Consider the following 22300-nt stretch of genomic DNA (forward strand, 5'->3'; position numbering starts at 1 on the left):
AAACCACTATTGCTACTAATTGTAGCTTTTGCCAGACTTGCTTAATCTAGCAGGAACAGGCAGAGTTAGGTGACCTTTCAACTTGCTAGGCGGATTTTTTTTCTTAAAAATGTGATTATGCTGTATTGACTGCATGTACACTTAGCAGAGATCCGATTACAATTCGAGCCAGAAAACCTCCAGATGTGATCCAGCTGATATGATCACATTCTGTTCTGAATGCATTTGCACCTCACATGCAGGTGTAAATGGGGTGACTATGTGATGTCACCACTGACAGACCAACATACAGCCCACAAAGGAGTTCTCCCCATACATGTGACCTCTTCTTGCCTTTGTCTTCCGCTGGAAAGTAAAAGTCTCCTGACAGCTCTGTGTGACATTCATGCATTCAACTCTCAGGCTCAGCATGCAGGGTGCTGATGGTTCTGGAGATTTCAACATGAAATCATTGCAGCAAAAGATCGCAGTGCTTCAAATTGGTTTGGAGCAGTTTTTAGCAGTCGCATAGCAACAGCGAGTCAGTTTTTGTGTTTTTTCATAGCAGCCGACAGACGGATAATAACCACTATAAGGGAACTATGAAGAAATACAACACAAACTGTTGCACAGTTGGTTATATGAAGCAGTAAAGATGTTATAGAAATCCCAACACCACCAGGAATCTGACAGCTACATTCTAAATATGATGCTCTTTTATCCTCTCGCTACTCCCTCAGTGTCTCCCCTCTTTGAGTTCTTCACACCACTTCCTCTTACTTTCTTCTTCCTCCTGATCTCCTCTTCGTCCTCCTTCTATTCTCTTGCCTCTTTTCTGCCTCCTCTTTCTTCCTCTTCTTTCCCCCCCCATCTCTCTTGCCCTCCACACATCTTAATCCAAAGGCTTTTTAAAGGAGGGAACTAATCCATTGCACACTTTCTTAAAATAAAAGATGGAGGGACAACTAAAGTGGAGATGAAAGTGCAGACTGTGCTCATCAGAGGAGAGGAGACATCTGAGGGAGCTGGGAGTAAAAACCAAATGAAGGGAGAATCAGCTGGAGTACAGAATGACTGTCAAAATCTCGTCACAATGGAGCTATTTTTAATTTAGTTACTGACTACAAAATAGAAACACGTCACGTGAGAGGAGAAAAGTGAGGGAGAGGAGAGGATATGGTGATGAATCTGAGCGGTTGTGACGTGAAAAGATATTTATAGAAAATCAAGAGTGCAAAGGGTTCAACCTTACACTTAGTGGGGCCTGTGAGTTCAGTGAAGGTTTGGTCAATAAATAAGTAAACAGGTCTTGTGAAAATGAAAATGAGTCAGGAAGCTTGGAACGCAGTATGTAATACTACCTGCAGATCATGTGTTGAGTTCATGTACCTCTGTTTTGATGTCTGGATTACCGCAGTTCAGATACAGTTGTCATTTCAGAAAAAAAATGAAAGAAAAGATATGATTAAATGCACTGTCAAACTCAGACATTATCTATTTATTTTGTCAATAGCACAGTGAGACAGTTCTTGATGTCAGATGATGCAGCTTGTGCCACCAATAAACTCTGAAACCAGCTCAACTAAGGTCAAATTTGGCAAACAGATATACAAAAGTTACTGCCAGAAGTCTGGAAAGTGTTATGTGTGTGGAAAAAACCAACAGAGTATTATATCAGAGGATGGTGGAGACAATCCTGTCTTCTGGCTGGTATTAAGTGCAGGCATCAACAGGCTTGATATTAAACTACAATTTGCTTCAGTTAGAAAATGTGGAGAGGGAAAGACCAGGGATCAACCCACTCCGATTTATATACTGTAAGAACTCTAATAAGGAACATTTTAACACCATTTAAACTGAAGCCTTAATGATCAGGAAAACAGATGCTGAGGGCTTTAGTCTAGAGGAGATACAAGATTTCAAACGTATGTAGGGAAACTGGACTCTGCATGGCGATGAAGATCATTCACCTTCTGCATCTCCCACACTTACAGTAAAGGTGGACGAGGATGAAGAGGAAATGTTTTAATCTGCATGTCAGACGATCCATGTCTGCTTGGCATAGGATGTGTTGGCAATGTTGTTGCAATCTGACACCCAAACAGACTTCTGGTTTGCTAAAAGAAAAATGGAAAAGTGTGAAAACATTTTCTCTCTATTTATCTCTCAACTCTGGGATGGAAATTGTAGTTAGTTTGGATCTCTGCCACAACCCTCTTCTAACCGACGGTCAAACATGAGGGGTGCTTCAACAGACCAAATCAGAACCTCTGTCCTTTTGTAAGATGTCTTTGAATGCCATCCCAATGTTTCAGATATGTAGACCAAACTGCCCCGAACCATCCAACATCAACAGCAAGTAGTCCCAATGTAAAATCAGTCAGTCAGTTTAAAAGCAGCTGTTTTTTGTTTTTTGTTTTTCTCAATAGGGCAGTCATAGCTGTAATGACTGGCTACTATCACCAGTTACATATTACCAAGAACAGACGCGTCATGACCCTATGGGGGTCTATAGGTCATGGGTGGGGAAACTGACCATGGATCAATTCTAGCTATCCAAACCAAGTCAGGATACCATCTAGTCTGTAGCAGTCTCAATGCCAGACATTATTTTAGCAAAGTAAAACACTGTTCTCCTGTAAAAACAAACTGGATGCAAACAAATGAAGTTCAAGCATTTTAGAAACACATACGCAACTACTGGACAGTGCAAGGTAGCTGTGAACAGGAAACGCAGTGTTTACTCGTTGACAGTCAGTTCTTGGAAGCAATTAGAGGTAATGGCCTTGTTAATCAGTGTAATCACAGCCCCCATTCACCTCAGTCATTCTAGATTCATTTTTGTTTAACCTTTGCATCTATCTTCCTCTCCACATGTGCTCTCATCCTAATGGAAACTTATGATTACGGGACCTGATCGTTAAAATCGTATGGAAAGGTTAATGAAGGACGGAGTCATCGATTTTGTCTCACTCACGGTTGTGGTGACACCACAGATTATTAGAGCGCTGGCTCTCTTTTCAGTATACATATGTAACGATGACAAAATAAATGGAAGTACAGTATGCAAAGGTTTGTTCATCATTCACCTTATTCATGGCATTTTTTGGATAAAACTCACTCTTTCCATCATTAGTGCTATAGAGACGGCTTCTGCAAACCTGCTGTCTCTATACTGAGTGAGAAAAACTTTTTACAGACTCAATCAGCATAATAAATGTCTCCTGAAATATTTCTGCTGACTGTTTTGCTGTGTTCTTGTGTTTGTATATTAATAACAATCCAGCAATCCTTTTTTTGCCTCTGTAGGATTTTGGAGTTGACTGTAAGTGTGTCTTTCTTGATGTCTAGACTCCTGTTCTCTCTACGTAAGGGAATATGTGACCATTCTTGGCTTTTTCCTTGTTTTAAAAATGAGTGCCAATATTTTCACACCCAAATATTATATTTTAAAGTTTTAGATTTGTACATTGCATGTTGCTTGTTTTTGTACTGTGGAACCTGAATCGATTTCACAGACAAAAACATCTTCTAACCCTTATTTCAGTGGGTGAAGGTCAAAATGATGGTTCAGCTCTTTCCTACTGACCTTTTTGTCTAAAATACCCTCAAACTTGCTCGTGCTCCTCACTGCTGTCTGTAAACTGTCCCTGCATCTGCCCCTAATTTTATGCATTTCAGTTGTTGCACCCTCAACAACTGAAATCTACTCCTTGATACTGCTTGTGTGATTATTTTGAAGCTTTCACATTAAATACACGAGAGCTGCAACAATGAGTCGAATCATTGACTATTAGATCGACAGAGAATTAATCGTCAACTATTTTGACAATTCAATCATTGTTTTAGTTCTTTTTTGAGCAAAAATACCCAAACTTTGCTCATTTCAACTTCTCAAAATATGAAGATTTGATGCTTTTCTTTGTCATACATGATTGCAAACTGAATATCTTTGAGTTTGGGACTGTTGGTCAGACAAAACAAGACATCTGAAAACGTCAACTTTGACTCTGGGAAATTAAAACTTTTTTTTACAATTTACTTACATTTTATAGACAAAATAATTAATCAAGAAAATAACCAGCAGATTAATCAATAACAAAAATAATTGTTGGTTGCAGCCCTAAAATACAAAATATTCATTCAGTTAACAATGCAGATACAGACTGAATGTATCTGCATTGTGCTAGCCTCCCCTTTTCTATCAGTTACAATCAGAAACCAATACTTCTCAGAGTCTTTTATGAATATATATTAAGCATGACTGTCTAGACATCTTTTTCTACCTGCTGTAAGATTTTAATGAGATATTAGAATAGCCTATTATGGCACAAAAAGGGGGTAGATGAGGGTAGATATTCAAATATGCCATGTTCTGTTTTTTGTTCTTTTTCCATTTTTTCTCTGAAAAATGTCTCTTCTGTCTATCTCCTTAGTTTTTATAGGGTGATTTATTTCCCTAACACTTATCCTTCCTTTTGTTTCTCACAGTTTTGATCACACTACAGCAACAGAACCAGCCTTGACAGCTACCTGTATTTTCTTGACTATGTAGGAAATGTAACATGAGGATGTTGGAGCCGGTGCAGTAGAGGTTGTAGGAGGGATTGATGAAGACTGCTGAGAGATGGAGGATGGCAGGAGAGGCGGTGATAGCACCACAGAGCTGTACTGTACTACAGTAGGAGTTGCTGGTGGTGACAGATTGCAGTTCCGGTCTGCTGCTGGGAGGACGCCTGCAGGTTTGGGCCAGACGCAGCCAGTGGCTATGTTCGAGCCAAGTCAGTGACAGGCCTGCTGACTAATAATATAATAATTGTATTTAATATTGTGAGTATGTACTTGGATAAATAAATGAAAAAACCCTCAAGTGTATTTGATTTAGCCTGAGAAGCAGCCTGTGGGGGTGATATCTGAACACAATGTGTAGAAACTGGACACAGTTTCTCCTCATGGCTTGATATTGAGTGTTTGACTGCTACATGTAGTCTGAGTCAGGACTTCACTGTCAGATCGCTAAGCTGCAAAGCTCATTGAAAACCTGAGCAGCAGGTGAATTGATTTCCTTAGGACTCTGTATAATCTCTCCCTCTCTCTTTCTCTCATCTCTGTCCCTGCTCCACTCTTTCCTCCTTCCCCTCTGAACGTGAACCTCTCTTTCATTCTCTCTATCCATCATTTTGGTTCCTCTTGGCAGTTGATTAACATCTTTCCACCCTAATCTTCCCCACACAGCAGAGAAATAGCCTTCTGACTTTCTAAAGACCCTTTAATCCAGGGGTCAACAACCTTTTGGATGTCCCTTGCCACTTTACAATGTTTAAAGAAAAATCTCAGACCTGAGTGCCGGTTCATTTTCATAATGAGCATTTATCTGTTTATTTATTTACTGCTGCTGCTTGTCTCCCCATCTAGATCCTGCATGCCAAAAGATCTGCATGTATTTTGTATAATGTGTGTACAATGGTGTATTTTGAGACTAATTAATTATTAATTTTAAATCAAATTGTTTGTTTAGTTCACCATTAGGCTATATTAAATGTTTATGTGTATATATGTGTATGTATATGTATATATGTGTGTGTGTGTGTGTGTGTGTGTGTGTGTGTGTGTGTGTGTGTGTGTGTATATATATATATATATATATATATATATATATATATATATATATATACATGAATTGCTCCATGTGCCGATGTTAATGGCATCACATGCCATGCCACATGTACCATGGGTTGCCGACCCCTGCTTTAATCTCACAGATGAGAGCAAAGATGAACACGCACATACAATGCATACTCACTGATGTTAGACAGACATATCAGTTGAATTACATATTTACTTATTTTGGCCTTAAATTGTTTAAATAAATTGATCCATCAATAAGTTGGTCTGCCAATCATGTAATTTAATGTTGAAATGACTGAAGTTCAATCATAACTGCTGACAAACAGAAATGAAAACTGCAGTGAAATGTTCCCTCCATACTGAATTGAATATTAAACTGAATCTTTAAAATTGTGCAATAACAGGGTATCAGTGTTATTTCTAGACCTATACAGTAGAAATAATATCATCATATATAATGCAACTCAGTGGAATTAAAACAATAAATTGCCTTTACAATATTTATCTTAATGTGAAGTGTTTGTTATTTTGTCGAACTAAATAATAGATGCAATCCAATACTACACCACAGACTACAGCCTCAAAAACTGCAGAGGAATTGAACCAAAGCCTTTCTAGAAAAAAAACAACAAATAAAACCCAAAAAAAAACCAAATGAAACATGGCTGCTGATTTCTTTGTTCATTTTTTATCAGTCAGCGTGAGGCGGCCACTGAGGGTGCAAACCTGTTTGGTCATTATGGACCAGGCTTCAGCAGCCATTGGCTGTACGGATACAGAGGAAACACTGCCAACATCAAGAGAGAACTTAATTAACATTCTCAAATAACATGGAGAACAAATGGACTACCAGGTGCTTTTGACTCCACAATTCAATTATTGCTTCTTACTGGCAACAGACTCAGTGAAGGTCAACGCTGTGTCGTAATTATGGAGCACTATATGCAGTATAACAGCACTGAGGATTATTGAGAGACAAAGGGCTCTCTTTAAAAGGTTAACTATGCCGTCTGTGGTTATGTTTAATAAGCACAGTAAAGAAGGCAGCGTTTGCCTAATTAAGGGACTGTAAAACGTCAGCTGTTAAACATGAGGGAAATGTGGCACTGATGGAGATAATTACTGTGGAGCTGCCAACTGGATCTTTCTGAGCTATTAGTATGAGCAACAAAAGTCATAGTGACCCCATCTCCATGATACTGTGTCTTATAGATGCTCTTAGATGTTAAGAAATACCTTTTATAAGATATTAAATATATATTGTTTGTGTTTTCACTAGCACTGTGTTTCACAGCTTCTCAATATTACATTTTGTACTGAATATTCACTGTGTAATAAACCTTTGATTATCCGTTCAATAGGAAAATATTAGTGCCTAATAACCATGTAAATGCTTAATACGATTGTTTCTCTCTGGTTGGAATAAATATATTCTTTCTGCATGTTTGCCCCACGTGGTGGCAACATTAGGTGATGTGAACAAGTTTCCGGGAGACAGAAACATGACACTTACAAAACAAAACTGATCTGTGGCCGATACAACTTAAAAGATTTAAGGACTGTTGAACGCCTTTGATGGTCGAAGGGCTCGAAATGAGTTGTTCAAACAAGTGTTTGAAAAGATGAATGAAGCCGGAACCACTTTTTCTTCTTGGTCTTCTGTTATATTTCTGGCAGATTAGAAGCTTCACAGCGGGTGGAACCACGTTGTGCATGTCTAAAAAGTTATATTCTGATTAAATGCTTTGGGGCATGTAAACGCACATCTTATCGGATCACTTTATTTAGCGTCGATGTAAACAGTTAAGTTGGAATCTCTAATCAGAATGATTTCAATCAAGTTGAAGAAATATTGTCCATGTAACCGCAGCTAAGTTAGTCTGTAAACCGGTCCACCACTTTGGTCCAGACTGAAATATCTAAACAACTTTTGGATGGATTGCCATTAAAATTGGTGACTTCAGTGATATACTGACATTTCCTCTAGCGCCACATTGAGGTTGACTTGTGGTTTTGAGTGAAATGTCTTGACAGCTGTTGGATGGATCGTCTTGAAATTAGGTACACACATTCATGTTCCCTCGTTGATGAATTGTAGTAACTTTAGTGATCACTAGTTTTGCTCATCAAGTCAAAATTTTAATTTGTCTAATAGTCTGGTTTATGACCAAATACCTGCAAATCTAATGACATTCCCATCAGCCTCAGCTGTACTTTGTTTTAAGTGCAAATGTTAGCATGCTAATATGCTAAGATGGAGAACATGGTGAACATTATATCTACTAAATATCATGATGTTAACATTGTCATTGTAAGCATGTTAGCATGCTGAGGTTGGCATTTAGCTCAGTACACGCTGTGCCTCAATACTGCGTGGCTGGCAGCTCAATAGCATGGCTGTAGACTCTTAGTTATGTTTGTTTATGTCTCAACTTTGTCTGATACTGTACACATACAGCAGATCAGTATGAAAAAATCCTAAACTGTCTGTCTCACTGCAAAATAATCCAAATACTGTTGCTAAAAATGTGCCTTTGATTGATGATGATGTCCTTGGCACTCTGTTTAAATTCAGTTTCTCTAAACTAGAAGGCACTCAATAAAAATAGCTCCAAGCAATCCTGTTTAGCAGTCCAACTTGGACGTCCCAGATAAAAGAATTTACAACCTGCACATGAGAACAAGAAATGTCTAATGGCAAAAATCCCAAATCTGAATCACCTGCTACTTGGGCAGAAGGCAGTCTATCCATCACTGCAAAAGGCAGTCTATGAATCACATTTAAGCCAAATCCATTTGTAACAGTTCCTTGTACCTTGGTAGGAGACAAGTGGACAAGTGGCAACAAAACCTTTTGGCGTTGTTAGAAAGAGGTAATTAGGGGAAATTTAAAAGAAACCCAACCCTGCATGGTGGAAACAGAAGTCGGTAAGGTAGAATACAAATTTCTGGGGGTAAGCATCAGATGGCACTGATAGAACAAAGGAATTTGCAGATGAAGTCAGGTCGGGCTGAAGGGGAGAGCGAGAACTGGGTCTGGATTAACAAGATAATTACCAGACGCAAGGAAGATGCATTTAATCATTCATGTCTGAGGATTTCATGGTCCAGTCTCAACGGACAATGGCTATTGAGATTAAAGAGCGCTCTGTTTTACTTTTCCATGTGTACACACACACATAGTGCAGACGTACACATGCATGTATGATATTTGATCAACCACTCCTAGACTATAGGAAATGACCTCCAGCAGATCAATAACATGGAGCTCATACCTTATTTCTAAAGCGCACTTAATTACCTGAGGACAGAGAAAAAACTGCACACATAGTCCTCCACCTTCATTGGTGGAAACAGTGATTCATAATTTATCACCACCTATTAAATCTGTGATCAATTAAGACCACAGTGAATGAGGTGCTGGACTGGAACAACAGGCAGGACTCAAGTTGCAGCTGCCTTTAGCACAAAGTAATGTACTGGCAGCTGGCTACAGTACAAGTGAGTTATGACTGGCCTGGAAGAGGCGTTAGTGGTAAAGATTTCCACAGTTTAAAAATTCATGAAGAAATGGAAAAGCCATGAATGGCGCGGGCCCAGCCGTAAACAGTGTGATCAATGCTTGCTATGTGAAGGGCTAAATTTAGCCATGCCTTACACTCCGTCTCACAAGCCTGGTTTATCAGTATCATTTATTAAAATCTGTGACAGGCTGGACATCGCAGCTGCAGGGAAAAGGGCCTTTCTGGCTGCTCAGGAGGCATGAAATCACCTGGTGAGGGTGGGGATAATACAGATGAATAAACTCTGAGTGGGAATATCAATCTTAGGGAAACATCTGTCCTTAGCGAGGGAGAGAGCTGCTGCTGACTCATTCTCTCCTTCTGTCCCCCTCCTCACTGCTTCATCACATATAAACCCTCTTTCCTCAGCTCCCCTGTTTTTGCCCCTTTGGTTGTTTTTTTTATTTATTTTTTGCTCCCATCTGATATGGCCTGGTAATGTGCTTTCATGTTTCAGTAAAGATTTACTGATTATACAATATTCTTCATCCCTGCCAGAGAAGTGGGAAGTGGATGAACCTTGGAGACCTTTTTTATTATTGCGATAACAGTCTTTCTGCTGTAGTTTGTACGGTCATAACTTGGGAAAGAGAGCAATCATCCACCAACATTCAAAACATATTGCATGTCAATGACTCTTTGAAGCCCCTACAACAATTTCATAGCAGACAAAGGTTACCCACTTATCAGATGTTTAAAAACAGCCATCTTAAGAAAAATCAAGGTCAAAAATCTGGAATAATTTTCAATATTATTACATTAAACTGTCCTTTCCCCCCTATTTAACTAAGATTTTTATCCTTAAAACATAAGTACAGTGGAAAAATAAAAGACACATAAGATTTTCTGCAAACATTTTGTGAACTTCTGTTTGAATCTTTATGACTGATATTTATTTTTCTTAGGCCACTAACATGTTAATGCATGGATGTCAGAGGTTATACAATAGGGGATGATGAATAGTCAATAGACTGAAAAATTTTAATAGAAGTTAAAAACTCTGCTGATGGTGGGTCTGCTCTGCAGAATTAATCAGCATAATAATATTGTAATAGAATAATAATAATATTGCTGTAGAAAAAACACTGACTTTGGCCCTTATATAAAAGGAGACTGTCCTCCCCAGAAAAACAACACAATAGTACTACATATAGTTATGTTTGAGTGACAGATGTCATTTAGTGGCCGTAGTAATTATGACCCAGAGCAGTGGTGCAGTACAGTATATATTTTCTTTATTAGTACAGTTTTCCTTATTTGGAGGAGCTGAGGTTGATGGAGGCATTAACCCAACAGCGGACTTTGCTAAAGGACACTGCTGTTCTTGTTTCCAACTGCAAGTTGGGAAAGTTTTCTAGAATCCGTAACTACTATCGTACCCGAACTTTAACACTGTGGTTATTATTGCCAAACCATGATCTTTCCCTAAATCTGATAGGGGTGCCAGATTAGGAAATACTCCTATGTCTCATTCTGGAGTGCACATGGTCAAACAACGTATTTGGTCATTTAACTTTGAGGACTTGTTGTTAGAAGAGATATTAGCGTATTTTGTATGTGAACCTGTAAACCCAGAACTACTTAAACTAGTATGCTGAATTCATGTCATAACCAATCCCTCATAACTTACCTTGTCCAAACTCAAGACCAGAGCTAGCTGAGATGGTCATTTTTTACAATATAGCAGTGTGGACACCCTGACAGTGTAACAGCCAGTGTTTGCTGAAGAAACACTTTAACTGAATGACTGATGCTTTCTTAGAGTGTGTGTTCAGCCCAGTGGAAAGACTGCAAACACTGAATGAAAATACTCACAGTACATACTGTTGTTTGGATAGGATGGCCTTCCTCCACCTCTCCTTTGCTCTCCCTGCCTCCCCTTTTTTCCTTGCTAGAGATGACTTAGTGCTCCTAATCAGCAATCATTTGAAAGGTCATGAATGAGATGCCCATGGGAGAGACTGTGGGCTGAAAGCTAACAGTTTGTCCCAGTCAACTGGTGCACTGAGGTGGCAGCTCCTGAGATGTAGTTTAACGAAATTGGCTTGAGACCCCCTTCACTGTGGGCTACTGTTCCTTTTTTCACCCTTGCAACTGTGTCATGATCATTTTTGAGGCAATTATTATAAACAGAAATAGTAAGGTCATTATTCTAATTCTTTGATCACAGTGGGTCTCCACCTCTCAATTATTATCAAAGGAACTTAATAGGCCTTTTTACAGAGGACACTTTGACAATTCACAGTAGCAAAAGCAAAGGTGTGAATAATAAAGTTAGTGACTGCTGAATTCCTTTTAGCTACTTCAGTTTCAGTGTCCTGGTGTTGTGCATGCTGGGTCACTGTCACACTGTCTTGACTTACTGTGACACTTAAATGGGGCCATTGTTAATGTCATATGTAACACCTTTGCTTTTCCTACTAAGACAAGTCAAAATGTCTGCTGTGAAAAAGGCCTATGCCTCACGTGTTTGAGAGTTTGATGTTGCTAATATTACATATTTATGACATATGACATATATAACATAAGTTAATGTTTTGTGTTAATGCTTTCAATCGAGCAGACACATCCATATATTACAGCTTATAAAGAGCTATATTCAAGAAAAAACTGACATTTGGGGAAAGAATGAAACCACTCACTGGAGCCGATTAGCTTAACTTTAAAGCTCACTAATGAACACATTACATCTTGATTGTTTAATCCGTACAAAAACTCAAGTATAAAAATGACAAATTGTATTTGAATATATTATTGTGCGCGTGACACGCGCATCTCACACAAGCTGTGTGGCTGCTCTAACCTGTTAACATAGGCGCCGAAATGAAAAGCAAGAGGTTCCGCGATGCACACGCGCTGCTCACGCATCAGGTGTGTCCCAGGGGTAAAAATTCTGCTTTATCATTTGGAACATTTTAAGGTTATTAACCTGCTCATAACTACGCTCAGCTGTTGTGAAGCTGCTTTGTTTTTTTGAACAAACTAAGTCTCACACTGTGTTGACACTGCATTTTTCAACATGCTCTGAACTTGTAAAATCAGAATGCCCATATAGTCATGTGCAGAATGGCCTCAGAGCCAATCTGTGTGCAGAGATGCAGGGACAGATGGCTGAAGCCAGATTTACTCAGGCGTCCTACTGTCTACAACCACAATGTTGTCTCCCTCAATACAGATAACAACAGTGTCCATCTGATCTCTACAACCACACAGCATCTGCTCATGCATTCTGGTGTGTGTGGGTCTCTGTTTGTGTCTCTCTCTATATATGTTTATACAGTTGGTGTGTGTGTGCTTGTTCATGCACTTTTGTGTTGCTTTTGCATGTTCTAGAGTATCTATACAGTATGTGAAGTATGATAGTATTTGTGTATACAAGTGCATATGTTCCTCCCTGCTCTCATATAGTTGAATGCCTTATTGTGATACCATCAGAGACATTCAAATCTATGATTAATGACAGACTACAAAAGTTTGAAAACCAACTTACAGAGGGAAATAGACAAGTGTAAGAGGGACAGGTGGGTAAGAGGAGAGGATGTGGAACAAGAGAAAGGGAGTTGAAAGTGAGATAGCATAAGCAGTGAATGAACCCCCATCCAAAAAAATGTTTCTTACAACATTTTTGAAAAGCACTTCAACCACTCAATGAACTTAATGAACTTACTACACTATAAAAAACACCAATAAACCTGAGAGTCATGTCCCCTGCTTACTTCAAAACACAGCAGCCAATTCATCCCATATAGACACACATTTATAAGCAAACTCTACTGGCAGCCATCAGTGGGAAAAAGACCCTCTCTGCCTCTAATGACCCTTGGTCCTGCTTCTTATTATTCCTGGTCCTCAATGTGGCCAGCCGGCATGCCCTGCAGTTGTTTCTGCTCTCTCCCAATAATTTTACTGGCCATGTTTGTAATTCTGAACAGTCTATTTTTGTTATTAGCCTCCAGGTGCCCATACCATGTACACATATTAAAAGCTAAAACAATTTCAACAAGACTTCTGTAAACAGTCTCTAAAATGTTCTTGCTTATATTGTATGAATCCAATTTCGGGATTAGATACAAGCACTGCATTGCTTTTTAAAAAATGTATTCTGTGTTGGCTTAAAGTGTGTTAAAAAAAGGTTCATAAATATTTAAAGTCCTCTACTACTTCAATAGGCTGATCATCATTAAAACGTGTGGAAAATAATGGCAGGCACTGTGGTGACTCACAATAACCAGCTCCTTGGTCTTATTTTCATTAATAAAAAGGGCACTGTCTTCACACCACTTATTAAGCTCACCAATATGGTGGAAATATGTGGACTGAAACAACTGGGCTACAATTTTATCTGTAAAAGAAAAATAGAATTAATTTGTTTTATGAACTGTGTACCACAAGGGATTGTAAATATCTTGTTTATTAGAATGACCAAATTTCATTTACTGTCTGTGCAGCATAATCATAGAAAGAAGTGGCAATAGAACATGAAAAATGGAATTAAAGTATACAGCAGTGCAATTACTTATTTTTAAGTTAAGTTATTGGCTCAAGGGATAGCATTAGCATTAAGTCCCCTGCTTTGGTTGGATGGGTTGATTGGATGGGTAGCCATGAAATCTGGTACAGTTGCTCCATTTTCACCACAGAATGATTTGTAACAACTTTATGTCTCATCTAGCAGTCAAAAGGGCAATTTACCAAGTTCTTTGATTTATTGCAAATATCTGGAAAACTTAACACTTTCCCAACAGCCTCAGCTGGACTTTGCATAAATGCACAGGTTTAAATAACAACATTAACGATGGCTTAATTCCATTAATTGTCCCAGTAAGTCATATCAGTGACTGAGCATGCACAATACCAGATCCCTGGAACTGGCTCATCTAAATGCAATGAAGTCTTCATAAATGTTATTAAGACCACTTGTGCTTTTCCTGCTTTGACAATTCAAAATGTCTGTGTGAAAAGGGTCTATTAGCAAATGTTAGTATGCTAACAAGCTAAACGGAGATGGTGAACATGGTAAACATTATACCTGCTTAACATCAGCATGTCAGCATTTAGTTTAAAGCACCACACAGAACTGCCAGTGTGGCTACACACTCTTAGGGACGGATCAACTGCAGCTTTTGCGCCTGTTTTTTTAGATACGCATATCTATCAAACAGATACGACAGGCTGGAGTTGCAATTTGTGTGATTGTCTGCGAGATTTGCCTCTGTCCTCATTATATATGCATTTAAGGGAGGATTGTGCAAAAAATCAGAGGAGACATGTTAACAGAGGTTGCACAAATATATAAATGACAGTATGAAGTTGTCCAACTCTAACCTATTATGAAAAGTTACATTTTGATCGATACAGCTGTCTATACAGCGTAACACCGTTGGCATTGCGTGAGCAGCATGTTACCAAAGCAGCAGCAGCAGCTAGTGCTCAGTTTGTCTGCCTGGATGCACTCAAGCACAGAGAGTGTTGTCAGAGCCCAACACACACATAAAGTGAGAGTGAAACGTTACATGGCCTGTGGAGACTGTACTAATTAAAATGGAAGCATATCTGTTCCATCAGACGTGTGAGATGAATGACTGGAAAATGTGGCTTAAACACTTTCTGCGTACACACAGCATAGTGTCGGTTTATGCTTGATCAGAAGTTTGTGTGATGTGTTTTCCAACCATATCGGAAATTGAAAGTGTTTATAGTTGTTCAGTAGGCTACATTCAGAGTAAAAAGTTGGCCAATCACAGCATGAAGTGGGTGTGAATGTCAGATTGTTGTTTTGGAAATTTACAGAAATGGCAAGAGGAGACCCTGAGCATGGATCCCTCCCTGCGCCAGTCAGTGAGACTGTTCTTCTGTCTTGGTCTTCCTCCATCAGACCAGATATTGTTCTCCAGCCTCTTGCCTCTTCACAATTTCACCCTGGTGAGCCTCGCTTCACTCACACGGGCAGTTTGTTAGAATGTAATAGATGAGAAAGGATTGTGAAATGACGATATTGCAGCAGAGGTAATCACAAAACGGTATATCACTGAAAACACCAGTTAAATGTTTATTCAAGCTTTCTTTTCCACACCCACTCCTGACTGAGACCCTTGGTTTCAGTCTGATTCTACAATCACAAATGTTATTGATGTCATTGCACCCAATAATGTGAAGGTGGTCTCTGGTAAGAAAAGATCTCCATGGAGAAATGCCACGCTGGTAAGAATAGAAAAAAGAGAGTGTTGAAAAGCTGAGCACAGGTGGCAAAAAACAAATCTCCATCCCTATGACATCTATAAAGATAGACTTTGCATTTATAATTTGGAACTGAGAATGCAAGGCGGTCCTTTTTCTCTGACATCATCGCCAAAAACAATAATAATGCACGCACCTTGTTTGCTACTGTCGACAGGCTAACAAACCCTCCTGTGTCAGTCGCCTCTGAACTTCTGTCTACCAGGGCCTGTAATGAATTTGCCTCCTTCACGGACAAAATTCAGAAAATTAGACAAGCAGTCAGTGCCTCCATATCAGGTACAGTAAATGTGTTGTCCATGTGTCGACTTAAAATCAATTCAAATACCATAACACAATTTTATCCAATCAACCATAAAAACTTGGAGCACATTATACAACATCTGAAATCCTCCTTCTGCTGCCTTGATGTTCTGCCAACAGGCTTTTCAAAAAATGTTTTAAATTGAATGGCCTCAGGTCTTCTATAAAGTGCAGTCGTCAAGCTACTCTTAAAAAAGAACAATTCCTCTTAAGAAATTGATCGGACAGCTGCAGTTGATTTCTGCTGTTCGAATCCTCACTAAGACCAAGAAAGTGGATCACATCACTCCAGCTCTCAGATCTTTACACTGGCTTCCTGTCTGTCACTGAATTGATTTCAAAATACTAATGTTGGCTTATAAAGCACTTAATGGTTTAGAGCCCAAATACATTTCTGATCTGCATAACCATCCAGGCCTCTCAGATCATCTGGGACAGGTCTGCTCTCTGTCCCCAGAGTCAGAACTAAACATGGAGAAGCAGTGTTTAGTTTTTATGCACAAAATATCTGGAACAAACTCCCAGAAAACTGCAGATCTGCTGCAACTCTCAGTTCTTTTAAAGTAAGGCTGAAGACTTTTCTGTTTGCTGCTGCTTTTGATCAATTTCTTGCAATGCACTGTAACTTTTATTCTTGTATTTTATCCTATTCTATTTCAGCTTATGTTTATTTTCTATTCTGTTAACTCTTTAATAACTATTTTTTATTGTTTTAAATGTCCTTTTATAATGTGTTCCTTTTGCACTGTCTTATAGCTTTTAATGTTTTATGTAAGGCACTTTGAATTGCTTCGTTGAAGTGTGTTATACAAATAAACTTGCCTTGCCTTGCAACAGCCACTCCACTGGCCTGGCAAGACCACTGGGGATAGTAAATGTAATACAGTCTCGTTATTTCTCCCTCCAGCTGCCACCCTTTTCTTTTCTGTCCAGCAAGAAACTGTATCGCAGCTTCCATGGACACACAAATCACACTCACACTGTATCTGATCTGCTGCTAAAGTTTCCAAACAGTTTCCTTGACCCCGGTGGTAAACTTAGAGGTGTGATGTTGGCACAACACTCATAACTGAGCCTTTCTCACCTCCCACCATCAACTGGAAAAGTCAAAGTCACTCTTTTTGTCCCTCTGCTAAATGCTATAATCTTTTTTTTTTTTTTTACAGAAGAAAAAGGGTTTGCAGTAGAGTGTTGAAATGAGTGCAGCAATACAGTCTGTAAAACCAAGAGCTTAAAGAAAACTGTTTACTACCAATAGAGAAATACATTCTGTCTAAACTGATCACTCCAACACTGCTATACTGCTTAATATCCAAGTTCTTAACCTTTTATGTATCTATTGGATCTACATAGCTGTCTGAAATCTGATAGGTGGACGATAGACGTGAAAGAAAGTGAGTCAGATGGAAGATGGAGGAAGGGCATGGAAGCTGAGAGAAGCTAGATAAAGTGATGGCAGCGTGGCTGGAAGGCGCAAGCCCATTAGCATTGTTCTGCTTAATGGTGAACTCATTCATGCAAAGAGAGAGACAGAGAGGGAGATGGAGAAAGGGGGGAAAAAGAGACAGAGAAAATCATTGCTGATTTACACCTGCTGTTAGAAGCCCCATCTTCTCTCTGATTAGTCTACTTCAGACACAGCCCCCTGAGCACTGATTACATGCTTACACCATCAGACACCTGCACACCAGGCAACAACGACAGCTCTGCTTACTATACTTCCATGAAGAGCCCTTGATTTGAGACTGTTTCAGAGCAAGCAAGTACACTGACTTTAATACCAGTGGCTATTTCCCCAAAGAATTTGTCAGCTCCTAGAACAGCGAGCCGGAGTGTCATACCATACAATGTGGGATCACTGCCAAGTACGACTGTTTTTCTGTTCAACTTGACATTCGACAGTGTAGATTGATATAAATGTGCTCAAAGTTTGCGTGCAAAATGCTTGACTCAGGATTTTAAGCTGCATATACAACAAGAGTGCTGAGTCCAGTCTAGCTGGTGGTGTTATATCACATACCGCTCATCTTTTACTTTGGATAGGTAAGCTTATGCTGTCTTATAGATAGTAGGGTTCCACAGGTTAGACTTTAACACGCTGTAAAATATGGGTTTATGGTAGATGGCGGGCAATGAGTGGATAGCCAGCAAATGCAATGAAATGAGTGTACCTTGTAAACACACACACACTCACACACACACACACACCACATGCATCTAGTATTAATTTTTTATTATTTTGTTCATGTTGTTGTTTCGTTTGTGTTACTGTCCTGTGTCATATGTTCATGTGAATCACTTATCGCATTAAATTTGTGTTAATCACATATCTTGCACTGAATAAAGGAAAAAAAATGAAATTTAAAAAAGACCAGTTAGGACAAATAGACCCACATTAACACCTGTGCACACATACAATTCGTTGTTCTCCTAAAGTACAGTTTGACCTACAATTATCTTCTGCCCTACTTCACTCTGTCCCAGGTTATTCAGCCAGAATAATCTCAGTGCATCTGAAGCAGGTGTTCCGGTTGCCCTTCACCATTTATCACCTCTGTCCTTCACACTGCTCCCTTGAAGCCTGTTCTGAACATTTGCATGATGCTGCTGTTCATGCTGATGTTCACCCATGGAGTGATGTTCATATTTTACAAGGAAAGGTCAAGGTTTTTACAGGTCAAGTGCTGTTTCTGCTTAATATTGCCTTCAATCTCAATTTACATTTGAATCAATGGGTAATGCATTGAGGGATTTCCATATCTTGTCATATCCATGGTTGGATTAAACACTACAAGAGGTGTCCCTCCATGGCAGCCATGACATTCAGCTGAAACCCCACATAAGTTTCTGTTGCTTCCCACTGCTGAGCATATGCATTAGTCTCTCTCTGGTTTGCCTGGCTGACTCCTGGCCCACATGAATGATACAAAAAACTCAGACAAACATTTTCCCCACAAAGTACAAACAAATGACCCGCAGCAGCACATTATTCTAATGTCAGCTGCTGCCAATGTTAAGTTACCAACAACAAAAGCTCCTCCGCCTCCCCTCTAATGTTAGATAACAACGCACGCTCTTTTCACCATCTGTCCCATTTATTTCTCTGTCTGACTCCGGGGTCGTGGCACCTGTTATCCAGGCCGTGCTGCTGAGACATTGGTGCTGTTGCAGATGATGAGGTGTCTCTCGGAGGCCTGTGCTCTCTCAGCAGCCTGGCATCCATTAGTGCTTTATGACCAGCTCTCTGGCTCAGCAGTCCCAGTGCATGCAGAAGTGCTTGCCTTTTCATTTTCCTCTCTCACTCTCTCCCTAACCTAAGTCCTTGGGGGACACTGACTGGGGCCCATATGATAAATTGCAGCAATTAAGTATTGTAATCACCCCCCAACTGGATACAGATGTTAATGAGGTAGAGCAACAAAGTGTGCCCCCATGTGGAGGGGAGGAAAAAGGCTTTAGTGATACCAGGGATGGCTATTTCTATGCGTTTAGGGTGTAGTGGAAAAGGGTGATGCATGCAGCAACAACAGAAAAATAGAATGAATGGATTTTGCAATTAAACAACTGAAATTTGAGAGGCAGCACAGAAAGGTAAAGTGGATTCCAGCGTTAGTCTTTGTATAATAACAGATGCCAGAGTATCCACTCACTATGTATCAGTCAAAGACTTTTCACTGATCTACAAAGTAATGTTTGAAGAAGACCTACAACTCATAACCTGGAGTTTTTTTGTTTTTTTTCCCCAATAGGCTGCACACATTTCTCTATAGAGTTCACTTTTTCAAAACTCATCACAGTCAGCACAACAGCAGAGAATGTCGACTGAACTGTGGATCAGTTTTTATTGCTTTGACACAAAATGCACCCAATTACCACAAACTGTGAATTTATGGCACATGTTCTTATAGAACAACATAACATGAAAGTACTGTGAACTAGACTACAATTTGCCACATTTTGCTTCATCTTCAATCCCATGCAAAATTTATGACCACCAGCCATATGATGATGCCCCTCTTGGTTGCAATGAATGCGGAATACATACTTGGACATATCTTACTTTCTTCGTAGACTCAAATCTTTTTGGAGTCAGATCATTTTTTTCTGTTTTTTAAATCAGTTATTCAGAGCGTCATGCTGTACTGCAGTAAGGCCTGGCTCAGTAGCCTATCTGAGAAACTTAAAACTAAACTATTTAATCATAAATCCAAATTTTGATTACTGGCCAACATTTGGCACACTCCTTTCAAGTAGCTCACAACAAGAGCATACTCAGACTTGTTTATAGTATCTCTTCTGACTCCTTGCATGTTTTAAACAGAGAATACCAACTTCTGCCCTCTAATAGGCAATTTAAAGTCCCTCAATTTAAACACAACAGACTGAAGAACTCTTTAATACATGATAATAAAGTCACATCGTATCATACTGTATCTATGGAGGATTGTCAGGTCTGCAAAAACTATTGATCAGGCGCATTGCAAGCGAGGACATAAGGTGTGATGTGGATGAGACCAAATGCAGAAGACAGAGTTGACTAGTGCTGCTATATTTCTATATTCTGTAGCTACATGTAACTACAGTGAATATATACACGTTTGATTTGTGTTGCATTACTGGGATTAATTTTGTTTAGGAAAATAAAACCTGCTGAAGCATATTGCAGCATTTCTGATTCATTTCTGTAATATATACTGTAAGAGACAAGAGATTCATTTGTTTTTGAACATACAGATTAACATGCACTATGTGTAAGTGCTGCAGGCCTCTGACCGCTTGTTCTTACAGGTTTACTTTTCAGTCAACACATACTGTAGCTCTCATCATTTCTTATTAAAAACATTTTACATTTTAGCTGCAGAGATGATATAGCCAAGTGTAATGTTATAACTGCACATGGTTGTGTTCGATCAATATACTGTATATCTACAACATAACATTAAGAAAAGAAAGTGTTGCTCTTACAGCTCAGTAAAGGCCCGCAGCGCCATGAACAGTGATGACAGCATCTTTGATCTGATTCTCCGTCCACGTTCCTAATTTATTGGTCCGGGTTCTTTACCTGAAACACACAAAGATAGTTGATTGGATAAAAGAGTTCATACAAACATACACACACACACACGATATCAGTATGAGAAGGCAGGAACAGATGGCTGCCTTCTTTTGCAACTTTCTCTGTCCAGCAGTTTTCCTGTGCGTCATCTGGCAGGTGTTTCGCTGTGGCACTGTGGATGTAAGCGATTTAAAGCACAGCAGTATGTCTCCACCTCTCCATCACACACTGTACAGGCACACGCAGAAGAAAGCATGTGCATTCACCCACACACACTACAAAGAAAGGGAGATAACACACACACACACACACAATGAGTCTGTAGAAATGCATATATGGAATACCTGGGTAGTTATGATAATGTTAACAGATCTTGTGTCTGATGCGAATGCAGATAACTGAACTGAACTATTTTGCATTTTCACACTGATCCACAAAGCTGAAACGTATTACTATTATTACCACTTATTAATATTTTTCATACCCACAATACAACCAAAATAGAAAAACATCATAACTATTATAAAGAGAAGAAGCTGCAGTTATTAACACAAGACAAAATAAAGATAATGAAAAGCAAACTCATTTAGCAAAGTCAATCAAATATTTTACTTTATAGTAAGAATTTAAAGCTTCTTGCTGTTTGGAAGCCAGCTGACATGTCTTATATTAGATCAGGTTAGAAATCAAAGTTTTCATCTACAACATTTGGCTCCTGGCTTATAGACTGATGCAATAGAAAGGGTTTAGTTGCTGTAGAGTTACTTCTCTTCACCACATTGATACAATTTTCACATCAAAACACGTTAGATACTGTGTGCTTTTTATGATTCTTGTATGAATAACATCAGCCTCAGATTTTTTAAGCACCTTTAATTTTTAACTTAATATCCCAGCCCATCTATATATATATATATATATATATATATATATATATATATATATATATATATATATATAGCATCCATATGGCTTTTATACCATGACCATATGGTCATCCCACTCTGTGTCGGAAGTCAGAGGACTGTGCTAGCATGCATCATGCCCCAAACACTTACTGTCTGGGATTTTAACTGAGTGAGTTGTGTTTCAAATCTGAAATATTACTCTGTAACCTAAAATATCCGCAGCTAAATAATCAACGATCAAAATATGTAAATATGATGTGAATTGTAATATAATTAATTGTGTGTTCAACAGTCAGAAACTCAGGTAATCTGCTTCATCAATACTGTGTGATGTGGTTTGATCAGATATGATTAACAACATAAGCTCGTTTGAGTCCGGCATGGGACCTTTGTTACATGTCACACCCATCTCCCCTTGTTTCCTGTCAGCCTCTTCACCAATAACTGTCCAATAAAGTGCAAGCAACAAGTACCAAAATAAAGTCTTTTAATACCTAATAACTAATACAGTACTTTGAAGCTGATTGAGAAATATGTTTTTAAGGCCTTTAAATGTGATAGACATGCTTTTGTTGTGAGTAATGAAAAAATGATTCTAGTAGCAGTTAATTTATTTTAAAATGTAG

At 39.0% G+C, this 22300-nt stretch overlaps 1 protein-coding gene across 4 annotated transcripts in view; it reads right to left on the reverse strand.

Annotated features, from left to right (window-relative positions):
• The window catches only part of LOC121899094 (SPHK1 interactor, AKAP domain containing), a 130821-nt gene that overhangs the window by 35201 nt on the left and 73320 nt on the right, over window positions 1–22300 (reverse strand). For 3 of the 4 annotated variants that reach the window (XM_042414680.1, XM_042414683.1, XM_042414678.1), the window contains exon 3: window positions 20676–20772. In XM_042414680.1, the coding sequence (XP_042270614.1) occupies window positions 20676–20719 (44 nt within the window). In that variant the 5' untranslated portion in view covers window positions 20720–20772. Of the gene's footprint in view, window positions 1–10985; window positions 11038–20675; window positions 20773–22300 lie in introns of those variants that run through there. The other variant, XM_042414681.1, reaches the window with a different exon arrangement.

Source organism: Thunnus maccoyii, chromosome 6 (genome assembly GCF_910596095.1).
Source record: "Thunnus maccoyii chromosome 6, fThuMac1.1, whole genome shotgun sequence".
Classification (NCBI taxonomy): Eukaryota; Metazoa; Chordata; class Actinopteri; order Scombriformes; family Scombridae; genus Thunnus; species Thunnus maccoyii.